This window comes from Salvelinus fontinalis, chromosome 29, assembly GCF_029448725.1.
Source record: "Salvelinus fontinalis isolate EN_2023a chromosome 29, ASM2944872v1, whole genome shotgun sequence".
Lineage (NCBI taxonomy): Eukaryota > Metazoa > Chordata > Actinopteri > Salmoniformes > Salmonidae > Salvelinus > Salvelinus fontinalis.
Window position 1 is genome coordinate 15,787,649 of NC_074693.1, and position 16,991 is coordinate 15,804,639.

At 46.3% G+C, this 16,991-nt stretch overlaps 1 protein-coding gene across 1 annotated transcript in view; it reads left to right on the plus strand.

The window, feature by feature from the left end:
- LOC129827478 (synaptopodin-like) overlaps window positions 1–16,991 on the plus strand; it is a 67,778-nt gene that overhangs the window by 39,898 nt on the left and 10,889 nt on the right. The window contains exon 2 of the mRNA XM_055888369.1: window positions 13,603–15,866. Coding sequence (XP_055744344.1) covers window positions 13,603–15,866 — 2,264 coding nt within the window. The remainder of the gene's footprint in view (window positions 1–13,602; window positions 15,867–16,991) is intronic.

Below are 16,991 nucleotides of genomic sequence, written 5' to 3' on the forward strand. Positions count from 1 at the left end.
TGGTACCTGGTCTAACTCAACACGGTCTCTACCCTCCTCTGGTACCTGGTCTAACTCAACATGGTCTCTACCCTCCTCTGGTACCTGGTCTAACTCAACACGGTCTTTACCCTCCTCTGGTACCTGGTCTAACTCAACATGGTCTCTACCCTCTGGTACCTGGTCTAACTCAACACGGTCTTTACCCTCCTCTGGTACCTGGTCTAACTCAACATGGTCTCTACCCTCTGGTACCTGGTCTAACTCAACATGGTCTCTACCCTCTGGTACCTGGTCTAACTCAACATGGTCTCTACCCTCTGGTACCTGGTCTAACTCAACATGGTCTCTACCCTCCTCTGGTACCTGGTCTAACTCAACATGGTCTCTACCCTCCTCTGGTACCTGGTCTAACTCAACATGGTCTCTACCCTCTGGTACCTGGTCTAACTCAACATGGTCTCTACCCTCTGGTACCTGGTCTAACTCAACATGGTCTCTACCCTCCTCTGGTACCTGGTCTAACTCAACATGGTCTCTACCCTCCTCTGGTACCTGGTCTAACTCAACACGGTCTCTACCCTCTGGTACCTGGTCTAACTCAACATGGTCTCTACCCTCTGGTACCTGGTCTAACTCAACATGGTCTCTACCCTCCTCTGGTACCTGGTCTAACTCAACATGGTCTCTACCCTCTGGTACCTGGTCTAACTCAACATGGTCTCTACCCTCTGGTACCTGGTCTAACTCAACATGGTCTCTACCCTCTGGTACCTGGTCTAACTCAACATGGTCTCTACCCTCTGGTACCTGGTCTAACTCAACATGGTCTCTACCCTCTGGTACCTGGTCTAACTCAACATGGTCTCTACCCTCCTCTGGTACCTGGTCTAACTCAACATGGTCTCTACCCTCCTCTGGTACCTGGTCTAACTCAACATGGTCTCTACCCTCCTCTGGTACCTGGTCTAACTCAACATGGTCTCTACCCTCTGGTACCTGGTCTAACTCAACATGGTCTCTACCCTCTGGTACCTGGTCTAACTCAACATGGTCTCTACCCTCTTGTACCTGGTCTAACTCAACATGGTCTCTACCCTCGGGTACCTGGTCTAACTCAACATGGTCTCTACCCTCTGGTACCTGGTCTAACTCAACATGGTCTTTACCCTCCTCTGGTACCTGGTCTAACTCAACATGGTCTCTACCCTCCTCTGGTACCTGGTCTAACTCAACATGGTCTCTACCCTCCTCTGGTACCTGGTCTAACTCAACATGGTCTTTACCCTCCTCTGGTACCTGGTCTAACTCAACATGGTCTCTACCCTCCTCTGGTACCTGGTCTAACTCAACATGGTCTCTACCCTCCTCTGGTACCTGGTCTAACTCAACATGGTCTCTACCCTCTGGTACCTGGTCTAACTCAACATGGTCTCTACCCTCCTCTGGTCTAATTCAAAGAGAAACAGCTGAGGCTGATCTAGTGTCAGCCTTTACATATTCAGATGACATTACAGGATGGTCGGTAGGGAATGAAGTTGAAATGATCATTTTTTTCCACAGTTAATGAATGATTTTGAGAGAAGAGCTCAATTTTTCTGTAGCATAAGGATTCGTGTAAAGATGTTTCTGTAGCATATGGATTCGTGTAGATATTTAACATGACTTGTCATGTGTCTTCTGCACTCAGTTATTCCCCTCCACAAAGACAAATAAATCAAAATTTACGCACATTGTTCATGTTTTTATATTTGAAAACTAAGTTAAAGTTTGGCACATTGTATCAGCCCCCATATGATGTCTACACCTCACTGGCGTTCAAGGGGATTTCTGTTTTTATCTCTCTGGTTTCACCCTGAGTGTTTTCTGTATTCCACCCGAAAGACAGGGTTGCTTTGGAAATGTGAAATCAGTAGCCTACTCATCTCTATGATGGCACTATCCAAGCTCTGAAACTAGACAAACTCACCGCTCTCTCTGCGCCAGAGTCAATGTGAAGTGAGTCAGTTTGTGTGGACTGGACTGGGTGGAGGCGAGCTGAGCCTGTGCTGTGTGCGCTGTAGGTACCAGCGGCTTTTGCAACGAATACGAAATCCGATCCTCTGTCGAGCAGAGCAGCAGAAGGGTGTGTGGGGGGGGAAGCGGATACAGCTAAATTGGAAAAGCTTGTGGAACGGCAACTAAAGAGCGCTCTGACTTTTTAAAAAGGTAAGAAACGACTGAAAAAAAGGACTGGGATAGTTTGTAACTTCCTCATAGAGCAGAACATTTATCAGTGAATGTCTTTCCACCCTAAACTGAATGTTTCCTTTGGTTTTGAGCGCTTTAGGGAGAAGTTTCATTTTTTTTTACTTTAAATGTGCGTGCGCTTTATTTATTCAGGTCTGTGTGGTGAAATAAGGTTTTAGTGGACTCTTCCATATTGTAATTTATCGGTTAAACGTCTCAGTTTAATTCCTGCATGATGAATGTTCCACCATATGATGCGGTAATTTAATGTACTGAAAAGTGAATCCACGGTATTTCATGGCCATATGGCATCTGCGATTTCTGTCTGAAGGGTAGCCTACAGTCTCGTGTGACGGTTTAGAATTTGGCAGAAACGGTTGGAAAAACGGTTGTCAGTCATCACAGTTCTGCTTTGGAGACGTTTTGCGGTAATATATTATCCAAATAACGTAGCCTAGGTCATTCAATTCCTAATCCTGACCATTCACGGAATTGTAATGCACACACATAACTCAGTGTACTACCATTCCATAAAATACATGTCAGGAGATGATCTTCCAAGGTAACTATGTTGGTCGTCAATATTTCGTTGTCATATCAGAATGCTCATGATTGGTTGTTTGCATGTTTTCGCAACTAGTCACCTGATAAGTGGGTTGCATCCTAAATGGCACCTTATCCCTACATAGTGCACTACTCTCTGTCTTCCTCATGCACCCTCTCTAAATTTCAATTCAATTCAAGGACATTATTGGCATGGGAAACATATGTTTACATTTCCAAAGCAAGTGAAGTAGATAATAAACTAAAGTTAAATAAACAATAAAAAATGAACACTAAACATTAAGCTCACAGAAATTCAGAAAGAGTAAAGACATTTCAAATGTCATATTATGTAGTGTTGTAACCATGTGCAAATAGTTAAAGTACAAAAGGGAAAATAAATAAACATAATATGGGTTGTGTTTGTTATTCACTGGTTGCCCTTTTCTTCTCTCTGTCTCCCTGTCCCGCCTCCCCCCTCTGTCTCCCTCACGCCCCCTCTCTCTCTGTCTCCCTGTCTCCCTCTCCTACCCCCTCTCCTCTCTCTCTGTCTCCCACTCCTACACCCTCTCTCTCTCTGTCTCTCTGTCTCCCTCTCCTACCCCCTCTCCTCTCTCTCTGTCTCCCACTCCTACACCCTCTCTCTCTCTGTCTCCCTGTCCCGCCTCCCCCCTCTGCCTCCCTCACGCCCCCTCTCCCCCTCTCTCTCTGTCTCCCTCTCCTACTCCCTCTATCTCTCTGTCTCCCTCTCCTACCCCCCTCTCTCTCTCTGTCTCCCTCTCCTACCCCCCTCTCTCTCTCTGTCTCCCTCTCCTACCCCCCTCTATCTCTCTATCTCCCTCTCCTACCCCCCCTCTCTCTCTCTGTCTCCCTCTCCTACCCCCCCTCTCTCTCTCTGTCTCCCTCTCCTACCCCCCCTCTCTCTCTCTGTCTCCCTCTCCTACTCCCCCTCTATCTCTCTGTCTCCCACTCCTACCCCCCCTCTCTCTCTCTGTCTCCCTCTCCTACCCCCCCTCTCTCTCTCTGTCTCCAATCACGCCCCCTCTCCCCCTCTCTCTCTGTCTCCCTGTCCCGCCTCCCCCCTGTCTCCCTCATGCCCTCTCTCCCCCTCTCTCTCTGTCTCCCTCTCCTACTCCCTCTCTCTCTCTGTCTCCCTCTCCTACTCCCCCTCTATCTCTCTGTCTCCCTCTCCTACCCCGCCCCTCTCTCTCTGTCTCCCTCTCCTACCCCCCCTCTCCTTTCTCTCTGTCTCCCTCTCCTCTCCCCCTCTCTCTCTGTCTCCCTCTCCTACCCCCCCCCCCTCTCTCTCTGTCTCCCTCTCCTACCCCCCCTCTCTCTCTCTGTCTCCCTCTCCTACCCCCCCTCTCTCTCTCTGTCTCCCTCTCCTACCCCCCTGTCTCCCTCATGCCCTCTCTCCCCCTCTCTCTCTGTCTCCCTCTCCTACCCCCTCTCTCTCTCTGTCTCCATCACTCCCCCTCTCCCCCTCTCTCTCTGTCTCCCTCTCCTACCCCCTCTCTCTCTCTGTCTCCCTGTCCCGCCTCCCCCCGCTGCCTCCCTCACGCCCTCTCTCCCCCTCTCTCTCTGTCTCCCTCTCCTACCCCCTCTCTCTCTCTGTCTCCCTGTCCCGCCTCCCCCCGCTGCCTCCCTCACGCCCTCTCTCCCCCTCTCTCTCTGTCTCCCTCACACCCCCTCCCTCCCTCTCTCTCTGTCTCTCTCTGTCTCTCTCTCTCCCATTGTGGGTTAATTTAATTAAGGTCCAGATTCAGTCTGTAAAATCATAAACACAGATGCAGATTATTCCTGGTCTGGTCGGCTGGCTGTAAACTGTATTTGGAGGGATCGCCATGCAGTTTAATGTAAGACCCACTCAGAGCCAGGAACATCTGCCTTTAATATGAACACACTGGGAAAGATAGGCGTCCCAAATAGTGCCCTATTCCCTATATAGAGCACTACTTTTCCATAGGGCTCTGGTCAAAAGCAGTGCACTATAGGTAGGGGATAGGGTGTCATTTGGGAAGTGACCCGGTCAGAGTTTGGAGCTAGCTGGTTGGCTGCTTTAGGGGATATTGTGATTGGCTCGTACACTATGGTTCCCATCAGTTTATGTACAGTACCTGTCTGGATGGTCATGGTGTGGAGACAAGTTGAAGGTTTGCCTGTCTGGATGGTCGTGGTGTGGAGACAGGTTGAAGGTTTGCCTGTCTGGATGGTCGTGGTGTGGAGACAGGTTGAAGGTTTGCCTGTCTGGATGGTCGTGGTGTGGAGACAGGTAAAAGGTTTGCCTGTCTGGATGGTCGTGGTGTGGAGACAGGTAAAAGGTTTGCCTGTCTGGATGGTCATGGTGTGGAGACAGGTTGAAGGCTTGCCTGTCTGGATGGTCATGGTGTGGAGACAGGTTGAAGGCTTGCCTGTCTGGATGGTCATGGTGTGGAGACAGGTTGAAGGCTTGCCTGTCTGGATGGTCATGGTGTGGAGACAGGTAAAAGGTTTGCCTGTCTGGATGGCCATGGTGTGGAGACAGGTTGAAGGTTTGCCTGTCTGGATGGTCGTGGTGTGGAGACAGGTAAAAGGTTTGCCTGTCTGGATGGCCATGGTGTGGAGACAGGTTGAAGGTTTGCCTGTCTGGATGGTCGTGGTGTGGAGACAGGTTGAAGGTTTGCCTGTCTGGATGGTCATGGTGTGGAGACAGGTTGAAGGCTTGCCTGTCTGGATGGTCATGGTGTGGAGACTGGTTGAAGGCTTGCCTGTCTGGATGGTCATGGTGTGGAGACAGGTGGAAGGTTTGCTACGGTGCCAGCTGTGTCAGGGATGTTGTTTTAATAGTGAATCACAGCCGGTGATGGTGTCTGGACTAGAGGTCGACCGATTATGATTTTTCAACGCCGATACCGATACCGATTATTGGAGGACAAAAAAGCCGAAACAGATTAATCTGCCGATTTATAAAAAAAATACAAAAAATAATAATATATATATATCATACACACACACACATTTTGTAATAATGACAATTGCAACAATACTGAATGAACAATGAACCCTTTTATTTTAACTTAATATAATACAAAAATACACACACACACATACAGCTCTGAAGTGACAATGATACTGAAGAGTCTGCTTAGGAGACAAATACTCTCAAATGTTTGATAAAAATAGAGTTTAAGTTACCTGTGGTGAATGTTGAAAACAAAAACTGTCATTTCTATATGCAGGAAATCCTATTTTAATAATGGGCATGGTAAGAATTGACGACCAAAGTGCGAGTCATAATTCCCATGACACCTTCTAGCAAAATCTGAAAACTGGTTCCTTCATTTATTCCATAGGATATTTTTAGATTAACTTAAAATAAGGTCTGTGTTTCGTGTATGCTTACACCACCTTGCCAATTTTATAACTGTGTAGATATCCATAGGACAAGGTAACTCTGATCAATATTGGCAATATAAGCGAAGATAATTTTTTTTGTCGAGTGGATTTATGAAAATATGTTGACAATCGTTACCTTATCCTAGTGAGATTTACACGGGTATCAAAACGTCGAGGCGGTTTAAGCCTGCACGAAACACAGACCTTATTTGAAGTAGATCAAGACATTCTCTATGGAAGACATGAACGGTAAAATAACGAAGGAACCCCTTTCAAGTTCAGCCGCAAGTTATTACAGGAATTATAACGCGTCGACTATTTCTCTCTAAACCATATACCTTTGACTAAGCCGGAAACTATCAACTCGAAAACAAAACGTTTATTCCGTTCCGTATTTTATCTAACGGGTGGCATCCATGAGTCTAAATATTCCTGTTACATTGCACAACCTTCAATGTTATGTCATAATTACGTAAAATTATGGCAAATTAGTTCGCAAAGAGCCAGGCGGCCCAAACTGTTGCATATACCCTGACTCTGCGTGCACTGAACGCAAGAGAAATGACACAATTTCACCTGGTTAATATTGCCTGCTAACCTGGATTTATTTTAGCTAAATATGCAGGTTTAAAAATATATACTTGTGTATTGATTTTAAGAAAGGCATTGATGTTTATGGTTAAGTACACATTGGAGCAATGACAATCATTGATTGATTGTTTTTTATAAGATAAGTTTAATGCTAGCTAGCAATTTACCTTAGCTTACTGCATTCGCGTAACAGGCAGGCTCCTCGTGGAGTGCAATGTAATCAGGTGTTAGAGCATTGGACTAGTTAACTGTAAGGTTGCAAGATTGGATTGGACGTTCTGCCCCTGAACGAGGCAGAACGTTCCTAGGCCGTCATTGAAAATAAGAATGTGTTCTTAACTTAAAATCGGCAAATTGGCGCCCAAAAATACCGATTTACGATTGTTATGAAAACTTGAAATCGGCCCAGATTAATCGGCCATTCCGAATAATCGGTCGACCTCTAGTCTGGACAGAGGCAGAGCTGGATCTGTATTCCAGTGAATCACAGTCAGAAGCACAGTTAGAGATCTTCATCTACTAAAACCAGGATATCAGGATGGAAAACAGAACCGTCATGGTATGGGTATGCATCACCCGGGAAGATACGTGATTAACAATTACAATAGTCACTGAGGATTGTTTGTGATTGGCTATCCAGCAATTTAACACACACACACACACACACACACACACACACACACACACACACACACACACACACACACACACACACACACACACACACACACACACACACACACACACACACACACACACACACACACACACACACACACACACACACACAGTAGCATAAAGTGAATGCATACAATATATTTTAGAGAAGTATTAAACCCAGGATACTGGTGATGGAGAGGGACATAGAGCTGTGGCTGAAATGGGGAGGTACATAGAGCTGTGGCTGAAATGGGGAGGGACATAGAGCTGTGGCTGAAATGGGGAGGGTACATAGAGCTGTGGCTGAAATGGGGATGTACATAGAGCTGTGGCTGAAATGGAGAGGGACATAGAGCTGTGGCTGAAATGGGGATGTACATAGAGCTGTGGCTGAAATGGAGAGGTACATAGAGCTGTGGCTGAAATGGAGAGGTACATAGAGCTGTGGCTGAATTGGCAATGTACATAGAGCTGTGTCTGAAATGGAGATGTACATAGAGCTGTGGCTGAAATGGAGAGGTACATAGAGCTGTGGCTGAATTGGCAATGTACATAGAGCTGTGGCTGAAATGGCGATGTACATAGAGCTGTGGCTGAAATGGAGAGGTACATAGAGCTGTGGCTGAAATGGGGGGTACATAGAGCTGTGGCTGAAATGGCGATGTACATAGAGCTGTGGCTGAAATGGAGAGGTACATAGAGCTGTGGCTGAAATGGCGATGTACATAGAGCTGTGGCTGAAATGGAGAGGTACATAGAGCTGTGGCTGAAAAGGAGAGGTACATAGAGCTGTGGCTGAAATGGAGAGGGACATAGAGCTGTGGCTGAAATGGGGAGGTACATAGAGCTGTGGCTGAAATGGGGAGGGACATAGAGCTGTGGCTGAAATGGGGAGGGTACATAGAGCTGTGGCTGAAATGGGGATGTACATAGAGCTGTGGCTGAAATGGAGAGGGACATAGAGCTGTGGCTGAAATGGAGAGGTACATAGAGCTGTGGCTGAAATGGAGAGGGACATAGAGCTGTGGCTGAAATGGGGAGGTACATAGAGCTGTGGCTGAAATGGGGAGGGACATAGAGCTGTGGCTGAAATGGGGAGGGTACATAGAGCTGTGGCTGAAATGGAGAGGTACATAGAGCTGTGGCTGAATTGGCAATGTACATAGAGCTGTGTCTGAAATGGCGATGTACATAGAGCTGTGGCTGAAATGGAGAGGGACATAGAGCTGTGGCTGAAATGGGGAGGTACATAGAGCTGTGGCTGAAATGGGGAGGGACATAGAGCTGTGGCTGAAATGGGGAGGGTACATAGAGCTGTGGCTGAAATGGAGAGGTACATAGAGCTGTGGCTGAATTGGCAATGTACATAGAGCTGTGTCTGAAATGGCGATGTACATAGAGCTGTGGCTGAAATGGAGAGGTACATAGAGCTGTGGCTGAATTGGCAATGTACATAGAGCTGTGGCTGAAATGGCGATGTACATAGAGCTGTGGCTGAAATGGCGAGGTATATAGAGCTGTGGCTGAAAAGGAGAGGGACATAGAGCTTTGGCTGAAATGGGGAGGTACATAGAGCTGTGGCTGAAATGGGGAGGTACATAGAGCTGTGGCTGAAATGGCGATGTACATAGAACTGAGGCTGAAATGGAGAGGGACATAGAGCTGTGGCTGAAATGGGGAGGTACTTAGAGCTGTGGCTGAAATGGGGAGGTACTTAGAGCTGTGGCTGAAATGGGGAGGTACTTAGAGCTGTGGCTGAAATGGGTAGGTACATAGAGCTGTGGCTGAAATGGAGAGGGACATAGAGCTGTGACTGAAATGGGGAGGTACATAGAGCTGTGGCTGAAATGGAGAGGTACATAGAGCTGTGACTGAAATGATTTATGATTAATAAAGGGTTGATCTACAGCCTTGAAGACATTATAAACTGACTGAGGCAGAGAATTAGTCCCAAATAGAATCCTATTCCCTATCCCATTCCTTGAGACAGTGCAACACAGGACTCTGGTCAAAAGTAGTGCACTATGTAGGGACTAGGGAATCTGGTTTGCTGACAGGGAATGTTCTGGGCTGCTGAGGAATGCTTGGTGAGGGACCAGATGGAAGAGAGAAAATTCTTTCTCCTGCTCTGAACGGAGCTCTTAACCTCAGACAATAAAACCAAGCCTCCATTTTCAACAGAAACACTGTTGTTTAAAAAAAAAAAAAAATCACATTGTCTAAAGAATTGAGCCACAGTGCCAAGTCGCCGTAGTTAATGTATTTTATTACTGAAAAAAATAGCTGATGTGTCTGAAATGCATGCCCCATTGCTAAGCATGAACCTCTTAAGGATCTTACCCTTAAAAAAAAAAAATTGCCTAAAATTATATACCCAAATCTAACTGCATGTAGATCAGGACCGGAAGCAAGGATATGCATATTCTTGATACCATTTGAAAAGGAAACACTTTTACGTTTTTGGAAATGTTAAATTAATGTAGGAGAATATAACACATTAGATCTGGTTAAAGTTAATACAAAACAAAAAAACACGCGTTTTATTTTTTTTTTAATCATCTTTGAAATGCAAGAGAAAGGCCATACTTTTAGATAGGAGTCTAGGTGTAATTTAGATTTTGGCCACCAGATGTTAGTCCAAAGTTTCAGACTGATCCAGTGAAGAATTACATTACTGCATAATAATTTGTATCAAGTCTGCCAGGAGTTTGCCCAAATGGTCAATTGATACATTTTATTTATTTAAAAAATATATTTTTCACCCCCCTTTTTCTCCCAAATTTCATGGTATCCAGTTGGTAGTTACAGTCTCGTGGTATCCAATTGGTAGTTACAGTCTCGTGGTATCCAATTGGTAGTTACAGTCTCGTGGTATCCAATTGGTAGTTACAGTCTCGTGGTATCCAATTGGTAGTTACAGTCTTGTCTCCTCGCTGCAACTCCCGTACGGACTCGGGAGAGGCGAAGGTCAAGGGTTGTGCGTCCTCCGAAACACAACTCAACCAAGCCGCACTGCTTCTTGACACAATGCCCTCCTAACCCGGAAGCCAGCCGCACCAATGTGTCAGAGGAAACACCTGGCGACCGTGTCAGCGTGCACTGAGCCCGGCCCGCCACAGGAGTCGCTAGTGCACGATGGGACAAGGACACCCGTGCCGGCCAAACCCCCCCCTAACCCGGACGATGTTGGGCCAATTGTGCGCCGCACCATGGGTCTCACGGTCACGACAGAGCCTGGACTCGAACCCAGAATATCTAGTGGCACTGTGATGGAGTGCCTTAGACCACTGTGCCACTCGGGAGGTCAATTGATACATTTTCAAGTACTTAACTATAGAGAACGTACAAAAAGGCTTTGGTAATAAAAAAGGAAAGTTTACACACTCCCCGGAATGTCATACATGATGGATAATTAGCTTATACACTAACTTTCACACATCTAGATGGCCAGATCAGCCAAAGATCAGCAGTAGGGTCAAACTGTAGACCCCAGTTCCTACATTTGAACATAAAAATTGATTTTATCAAACAAAACTACGCTACATTTTATCTCGGGGACCTTCAAAATGACAAATCAGAGCCAGATTACTGAATGTAAGTACATTATTTACCTTTAGAGGTGAATGTATCAAACCAGTTGCCTTGATAAAAGTTTTGTTGTTGTTGTGGACTCTCCTCAAACAATAGCATGGTATTTTTTCACTGTAAAAGCTACTGTAAATTGGATGGTGCAGTTAGATTAACAATAATTTAAGCTTTCTGCCCATATAAGACATATCTATGTCCCAGAAAGTTGGCTGTTGTATACAACATCATTCTAGTCACATTAGCGCACGTTAGCAACAACCATCACAGTTTAGGGACACCCATCTCATAGAGGTTTTAAAGGTCCAATCCAGCCATTTTTATCTCAATAAAAAAAACGTGGGTACAAATTAAGTACCTTACTGTAATTGTTTTCAATGAAATTGTCAAAAATAAGCAAAAATAGCTTCTTAGCAAAGAGCAATTTCTCAGGTAATAATTTTGCTAGGACTGTCTGGGAATGGTCTGAGAGGGGAGGGTCAATTTTAAAACTAGCTGTTATTGGCAGAGAGGTTTGGAACTCTTTCTTATTGTTCTATAAACTAATTTACAGTATGGTGATGTCACCATGGAACGGCCAAAGCTCTATCCCACCAAAACAGTCAGAAATCTTAGGCAGTCTTTTCAAACAGTTCTTACACTAAAAAGGCATTATGGGTAAAAAAAAGAAGAAGAAGCACACATTGAATATCTCTTTGAGCATGATGAAGTTATTAATTACACTTTGGATGGTGTATCAATACACCCAGTCACCACAAAGATACAGGTGTCCTGCCTAACTCAGTTGCCGGAGAGGAAGGAAACTGCTCTGGGATTTCACCATGAGGCCACTGGGGATTTTAAAGAAGTTACAGAGTTTCATGGCTGTAATAGGAGAACTGAGGATAGATTGTAGTTACTCTACAATACAAACCTAAATGACAGAGTGAAAAGAAGGAAGCCTGTACATAATACAAATATTCCAAAATATGCATAAGGTAAAACTGGGGAAAAAAAGGCAAATAAATTAACTTTATGTCCTGAATACAAAGCGTTATGTTTGAGGCAACTCCAACACATCACTGAGTACCACTCTTTATATTTTTTCAAGCATGGTGGTGGCTGCATCATGTTATGGGTATGCCTGTCATTGGCAAGGACTAAGGAGTTTTTTTTAGGATAAAAAAAGCTAAGCACAGGCAAAATTCTAGAGTAAAACCTGGTTCAGTCTGCTTCCAACAAACACTGGTTAAATTCACCTTTTAGCAGGACAATAACCTATAACACAAGGCAAAATATACACTGGAGTTGCTTACCAAGATGACATTAAAGGTTCCTGAGTGAACTAGTTACAGTTTTGACTGAAATCGTCTTGAAAATCTATGGCAAGACTGGAAAATGGCTGTCTAGCAATGATCAACAACCAACTTGACAGAGGTTAAAGAATTTAAAAAAGAATAATGTGCAAATATTGTACAATCCAGGTATGCAAAGCTATTAGAGAATTACCCAGAAAGACTCACAGCTGTAATCGCTGCCTTGGGTGATTCTAACATGTATTGACTCAGGGTTGTGAATACTTGTGTAAATTAAATATGTCTGTATTTCATTTTTCGATAAGGATTCTAAAAACATGTTTTCACTTTGACAATATGTGGTATTGTGTGTAGATGGGTGATAAAAAATATAATATTTAATTGATTATGAATTCAGGCTGTAACACAACTAAATGTGGAACAAGTCAAGGAGAATGAATAGTTTGTTATGGTGTAACGGATGTGAAATGGCTAGCTAGTTAGCGGGTGCGCGTTAGTAGCATTTCAATCAGTTACGTCACTTGCTCTGAGACTTAAGTAGTGTTGCCCCTTGCTTTGCAAGGGCCGTGGCTTTTGTGGAGCGATGGGTAACGACGCTTCGTGGGTGTCAGTTGTTGATGTGTGCAGAAGGTCCCTGGTTCGCGCCCGGGTCGGGGCGAGGGGACGACGTAAAGTTTATACTGTTACAATGGCACTGTGTATACCTCCTCAAACTTGTTAAGACCTTGTTCTCGTTGGTTCACATTAGTTTGAATATTTACACGCTCCTATTTAAAAAAAAAAACATTTTGTTTTTGCATTTAACCTTTATTTAACTAGGCAAGTCAGTTAAGAACAAAATTCTTATTTACAATGACAGCCTACACCGGCCAAACCCGGACGACACCGGGCCAATTGTACACCACCCCATGGGGCTCTAAATCACATCCGGTTGTGATACAGCCTTGAATCGAACCAGGGTATCTGTAGTGACGCCTCAAGCACCGACATACAGTGCCTTAGACCGCTGTACTACTCGGGAGCTCTACTGAAACCAGTCCAGGACCGTTCAAATAGGGGACTTAACATCTAAGATTGACTTACCCATTAAGCAAATTTTTGAGGCAACACTTTACATTAACAGAGGTGTTTCCTATAATAGGTGTTAGTTAGCTACCCTCTAATACAGAAAACTAACACACGGCTATTCTGGGGTTATGAGTTTAATTAATGTGTCCAAGCTTTTGTTGCTATCATCAAATAACCATCTTGATTTGTCTCTTCCCCCCCTCCTCTATCGTTCTATTACTCACTCTCTCTCTCTCCCTCCCTCTCTCTCTTCCTGCATTCCTTTCCCCCCCTCCAGACCTGACGCGTAGTGCCAGCCTATCAGAGAAGGAGTTGAAGGAGGCGAGGGTGAGGTCACAGATCATCGCGGCCCAGCTGACCGTCCCGTCTGGCTGCTCCAATTCACGCGGCGTCCAGCTCTTCAACCGCCGCAAGCAGAGGGTCAACGCCTTCACGCTAGAGAGCTGCGGGGAAAGAACGAGAGAAGAGGAGAGAGACGGAGATAACAGGAACAACAACCTGACATGGGAGGAGGAGGAGAGGGAGGGTCCTAGTGAAGGGACAGAGACAGACAGACAACTGAACTGGAAGAAGAACAGCAGCGGGACAAAACCACCACTCTGGTCGCCACCCTTTGGATGTGAGGTCACAGGAAGTGACATCATGGAGGACCCAGGTGACGAGCACATCTATGAGGAAGTGGACGTGATACAAGAGAGACACTTCCAGCCGGTGAACGAGAGAGAAGAGGAGGAGGAAGAGAGGAGTGGAGAGAGAGAAAGAGAGGAGATATACGAGGATATTGAGGGTGAAGTGAAGGATGAGATTATACCAGTAAATGACAACAACACCGGTCCAGTCAGAGAGGAAGTGGGGATGAATAGGGGATCATACACATTCCCCACAGCTCCCTCTGAGACCCGTAATGGCTTCCACAGCACCCAGGGCTCTGCTGGAGAGATCCAAAATGGCGGGCGAGTTTCTATGTCCCTGTCCAGACAGACCCCCACCATCGTCAACCGGACAGCCAGACCCTTCTTCTCCCCGCCCACCGTACAGCTTAAGTCCCCAGAGGCCAGGAGTCCTGTCATGGATAACAACATACTCCCAGCCCCCTCCTACTCCACTCCCCCTCTCCCTGCTTTCACTGCCACTCGCCCTGTCGCCTTCTCCCCTCCTCCCCCTCTTGCTTCATGCTCCATGCCTCCTCTCCCAGCCTTCCCCATCCATCCTCCTCCTCCCTCCCAGTCTCTCTCCAGTCCTACTCCCAAGTCTACCGTCATGTTCCCTAGGTCTACACCCGCCCCCCAGTACAACCCTCCTCCTACGTCTGCCCCAGTGTCCCAATATCTACCCCCCAACCCTCTTGTCACCCAATACATCCCTCCTCCAACCTCCCCCAGACCCAACACCTTTGTCCCCTTCACCCCTCAGCCTATTGGTCAACAGAACCAGCAGCAGCCAATCAAAACGGGCATTCTGGAGAAAGGGGCGGCGGCCATCAGACGATCGTCAACAGCCAGGAAGTCCATGTTCACCTTTAAGGAGAAGCCTGTCATGGCACCCAACCCTGAACTCCTGTCTCTGGTCCAGGGGAACGATGATAGGAAGAAGCACGGCCTCCGCTCCGTTCCCGACCCAGCCCCAGAGGAGGAGCTGCTGGCTCTGGGGGCCGAGGCCTCTAACTTCCTAGCCAGGGAGGAGGTGAAGGCGGAGGCTGCCAAAGTGCCGGAGTGGTCCTCCTGTCTCAAGAGCTCCAGGACCAGGGAACCCAGGGGGCAGCACCAGCCAGAGCAGACCCTGACCAACGCATCAGGGAAGGGGGCCGAGCTGTTCGCTAAGCGCCAGTCGAGGATGGAGAAGTACGTAGTGGGGAACCAGAATGTCTCCGGTGGTGGAGGTGGTCAGATGAGGTCACCATCTCCCACCGCGTCTCTGCCGCCGTCTTGGATCTATCCATCTAATATGCCTGGCCGGGTCAAAGCTATCGCTAACAACACTGATCTCAGCGCCAGGCTGACACAGACCCTCCAGACCCCTCAGCCTGGGAACAGGAGGCCCAGCCAGCAGGCTTTAACCCCGGCCCCGGTCCTCGCAGAACCACCCCTGGAGTACGGCTGCACCAAGATAGAGATGGACCTCTCCAGGCACCAGCCCTACCAGCTCAACTCCTCCCTGTTTATCTTCAACCCAGTCCAGGGCTCTACCAGCACCCTGCTGAGCACTCTGCCCCGAGGGGCCCCTCCACCACCCAAACCCCTGGTCTCATCTGAGGCCTACTCCAGGCAGGCCTCCCTGCCCTCCTCCAACCCTCAGTCACACAACTACAACAGCCTGCCCCGCTTCAGGCCTACCATGTCCCCGTCACTTCAGCCCCCATCAGGAGGAATTGGAGGTAGGGATACCTATCCTCCCCAACACGGGGGGACTCCACAGCTGAGGGACCCCAGGATCACCTCTGCTGTCTCTGCCTTCTCTACGGAGAGAGTAGCCTCTCCTCGGTCTAGCGTCCAGGCACCCAGACCCACCTTCTCTGCCAAGAGGGCCGGGATCGAACCCCAGGTGTGGAGGCCTTCTTTCTTCTTCTACTGATAGATGTACTCTGTTTCTATTCTGTTTCTACTCTGTTTCTACTGTTTCTACTCCATTTCTACTCTGCTTCTACTCTGTTTCTACTGTTTCTACTCTGTTTCTACTGCTTCTACTCCGTTTCTACTCTGCTTCTACTCTGTTTCTATTCTGCTTCTACTCTGTTTCTACTCTGTTTCTACTCTGCTTCTACTCTGTTTTTACTGTTTCTACTCTGTTTCTACTCTGTTTCTACTCTGCTTCTACTCTGTTTCTACTCTGTTTCTACTCTTCTTCTACTCTGCTTCTACTCTGTTTATACTCTCTTTCTACTGTTTATACTCTGCTTCTACTCTGCTTCTACTCTGCTTCTACTCTGTTTCTACTCTGTTTCTACTGTTTCTACTCTGCTTCTACTCTGCTTCTACTCTGTTTCTACTCTGTTTCTACTCTGCTTCTACTCTGTTTCTACTCTGCTTGTACTCTGTTTCTACTCTGCTTGTACTCTGCTTGTACTCTGTTTCTACTCTGCTTCTACTATGTTTCTACTCTGTTTCTACTCTGCTTGTACTCTGCTTGTACTCGGTTTCTACTATGTTTCTACTCTGTTTCTACTCTGTTTCTACTCTGCTTCTACTCTGTTTCTACTGTTTCTACTCTGTTTCTACTGTTTCTACTCTGCTTCTACTCTGTTTCTACTCTATTTCTACTCTGTTTCTACTCTGCTTATACTCTGTTTCTACTGTTTATACTCTGCTTCTACTCTGCTTCTACTCTGCTTCTACTCTGCTTCTACTCTGCTTCTACTCTGTTTCTACTGTTTCTACTCTGTTTCTACTCTGTTTCTACTCTGTTTCTACTGTTTCTACTCTGCTTCTACTCTGCTTCTACTCTGCTTCTACTCTGTTTCTACTCTGTTTCTACTCTGCTTCTACTATGTTTCTACTCTGTTTCTACTCTGTTTCTACTCTGTTTCTACTCTGTTTCTACTGTTTCTACTCTGTTTCTACTCTGTTTCTACTCTGTTTCTACTGTTTCTACTCTGTTTCTACTCTGCTTCTACTCTGTTTCTACTCTGTTTCTACTCTGTTTCTACTCTGCTTGTACTCTGCTTCTACT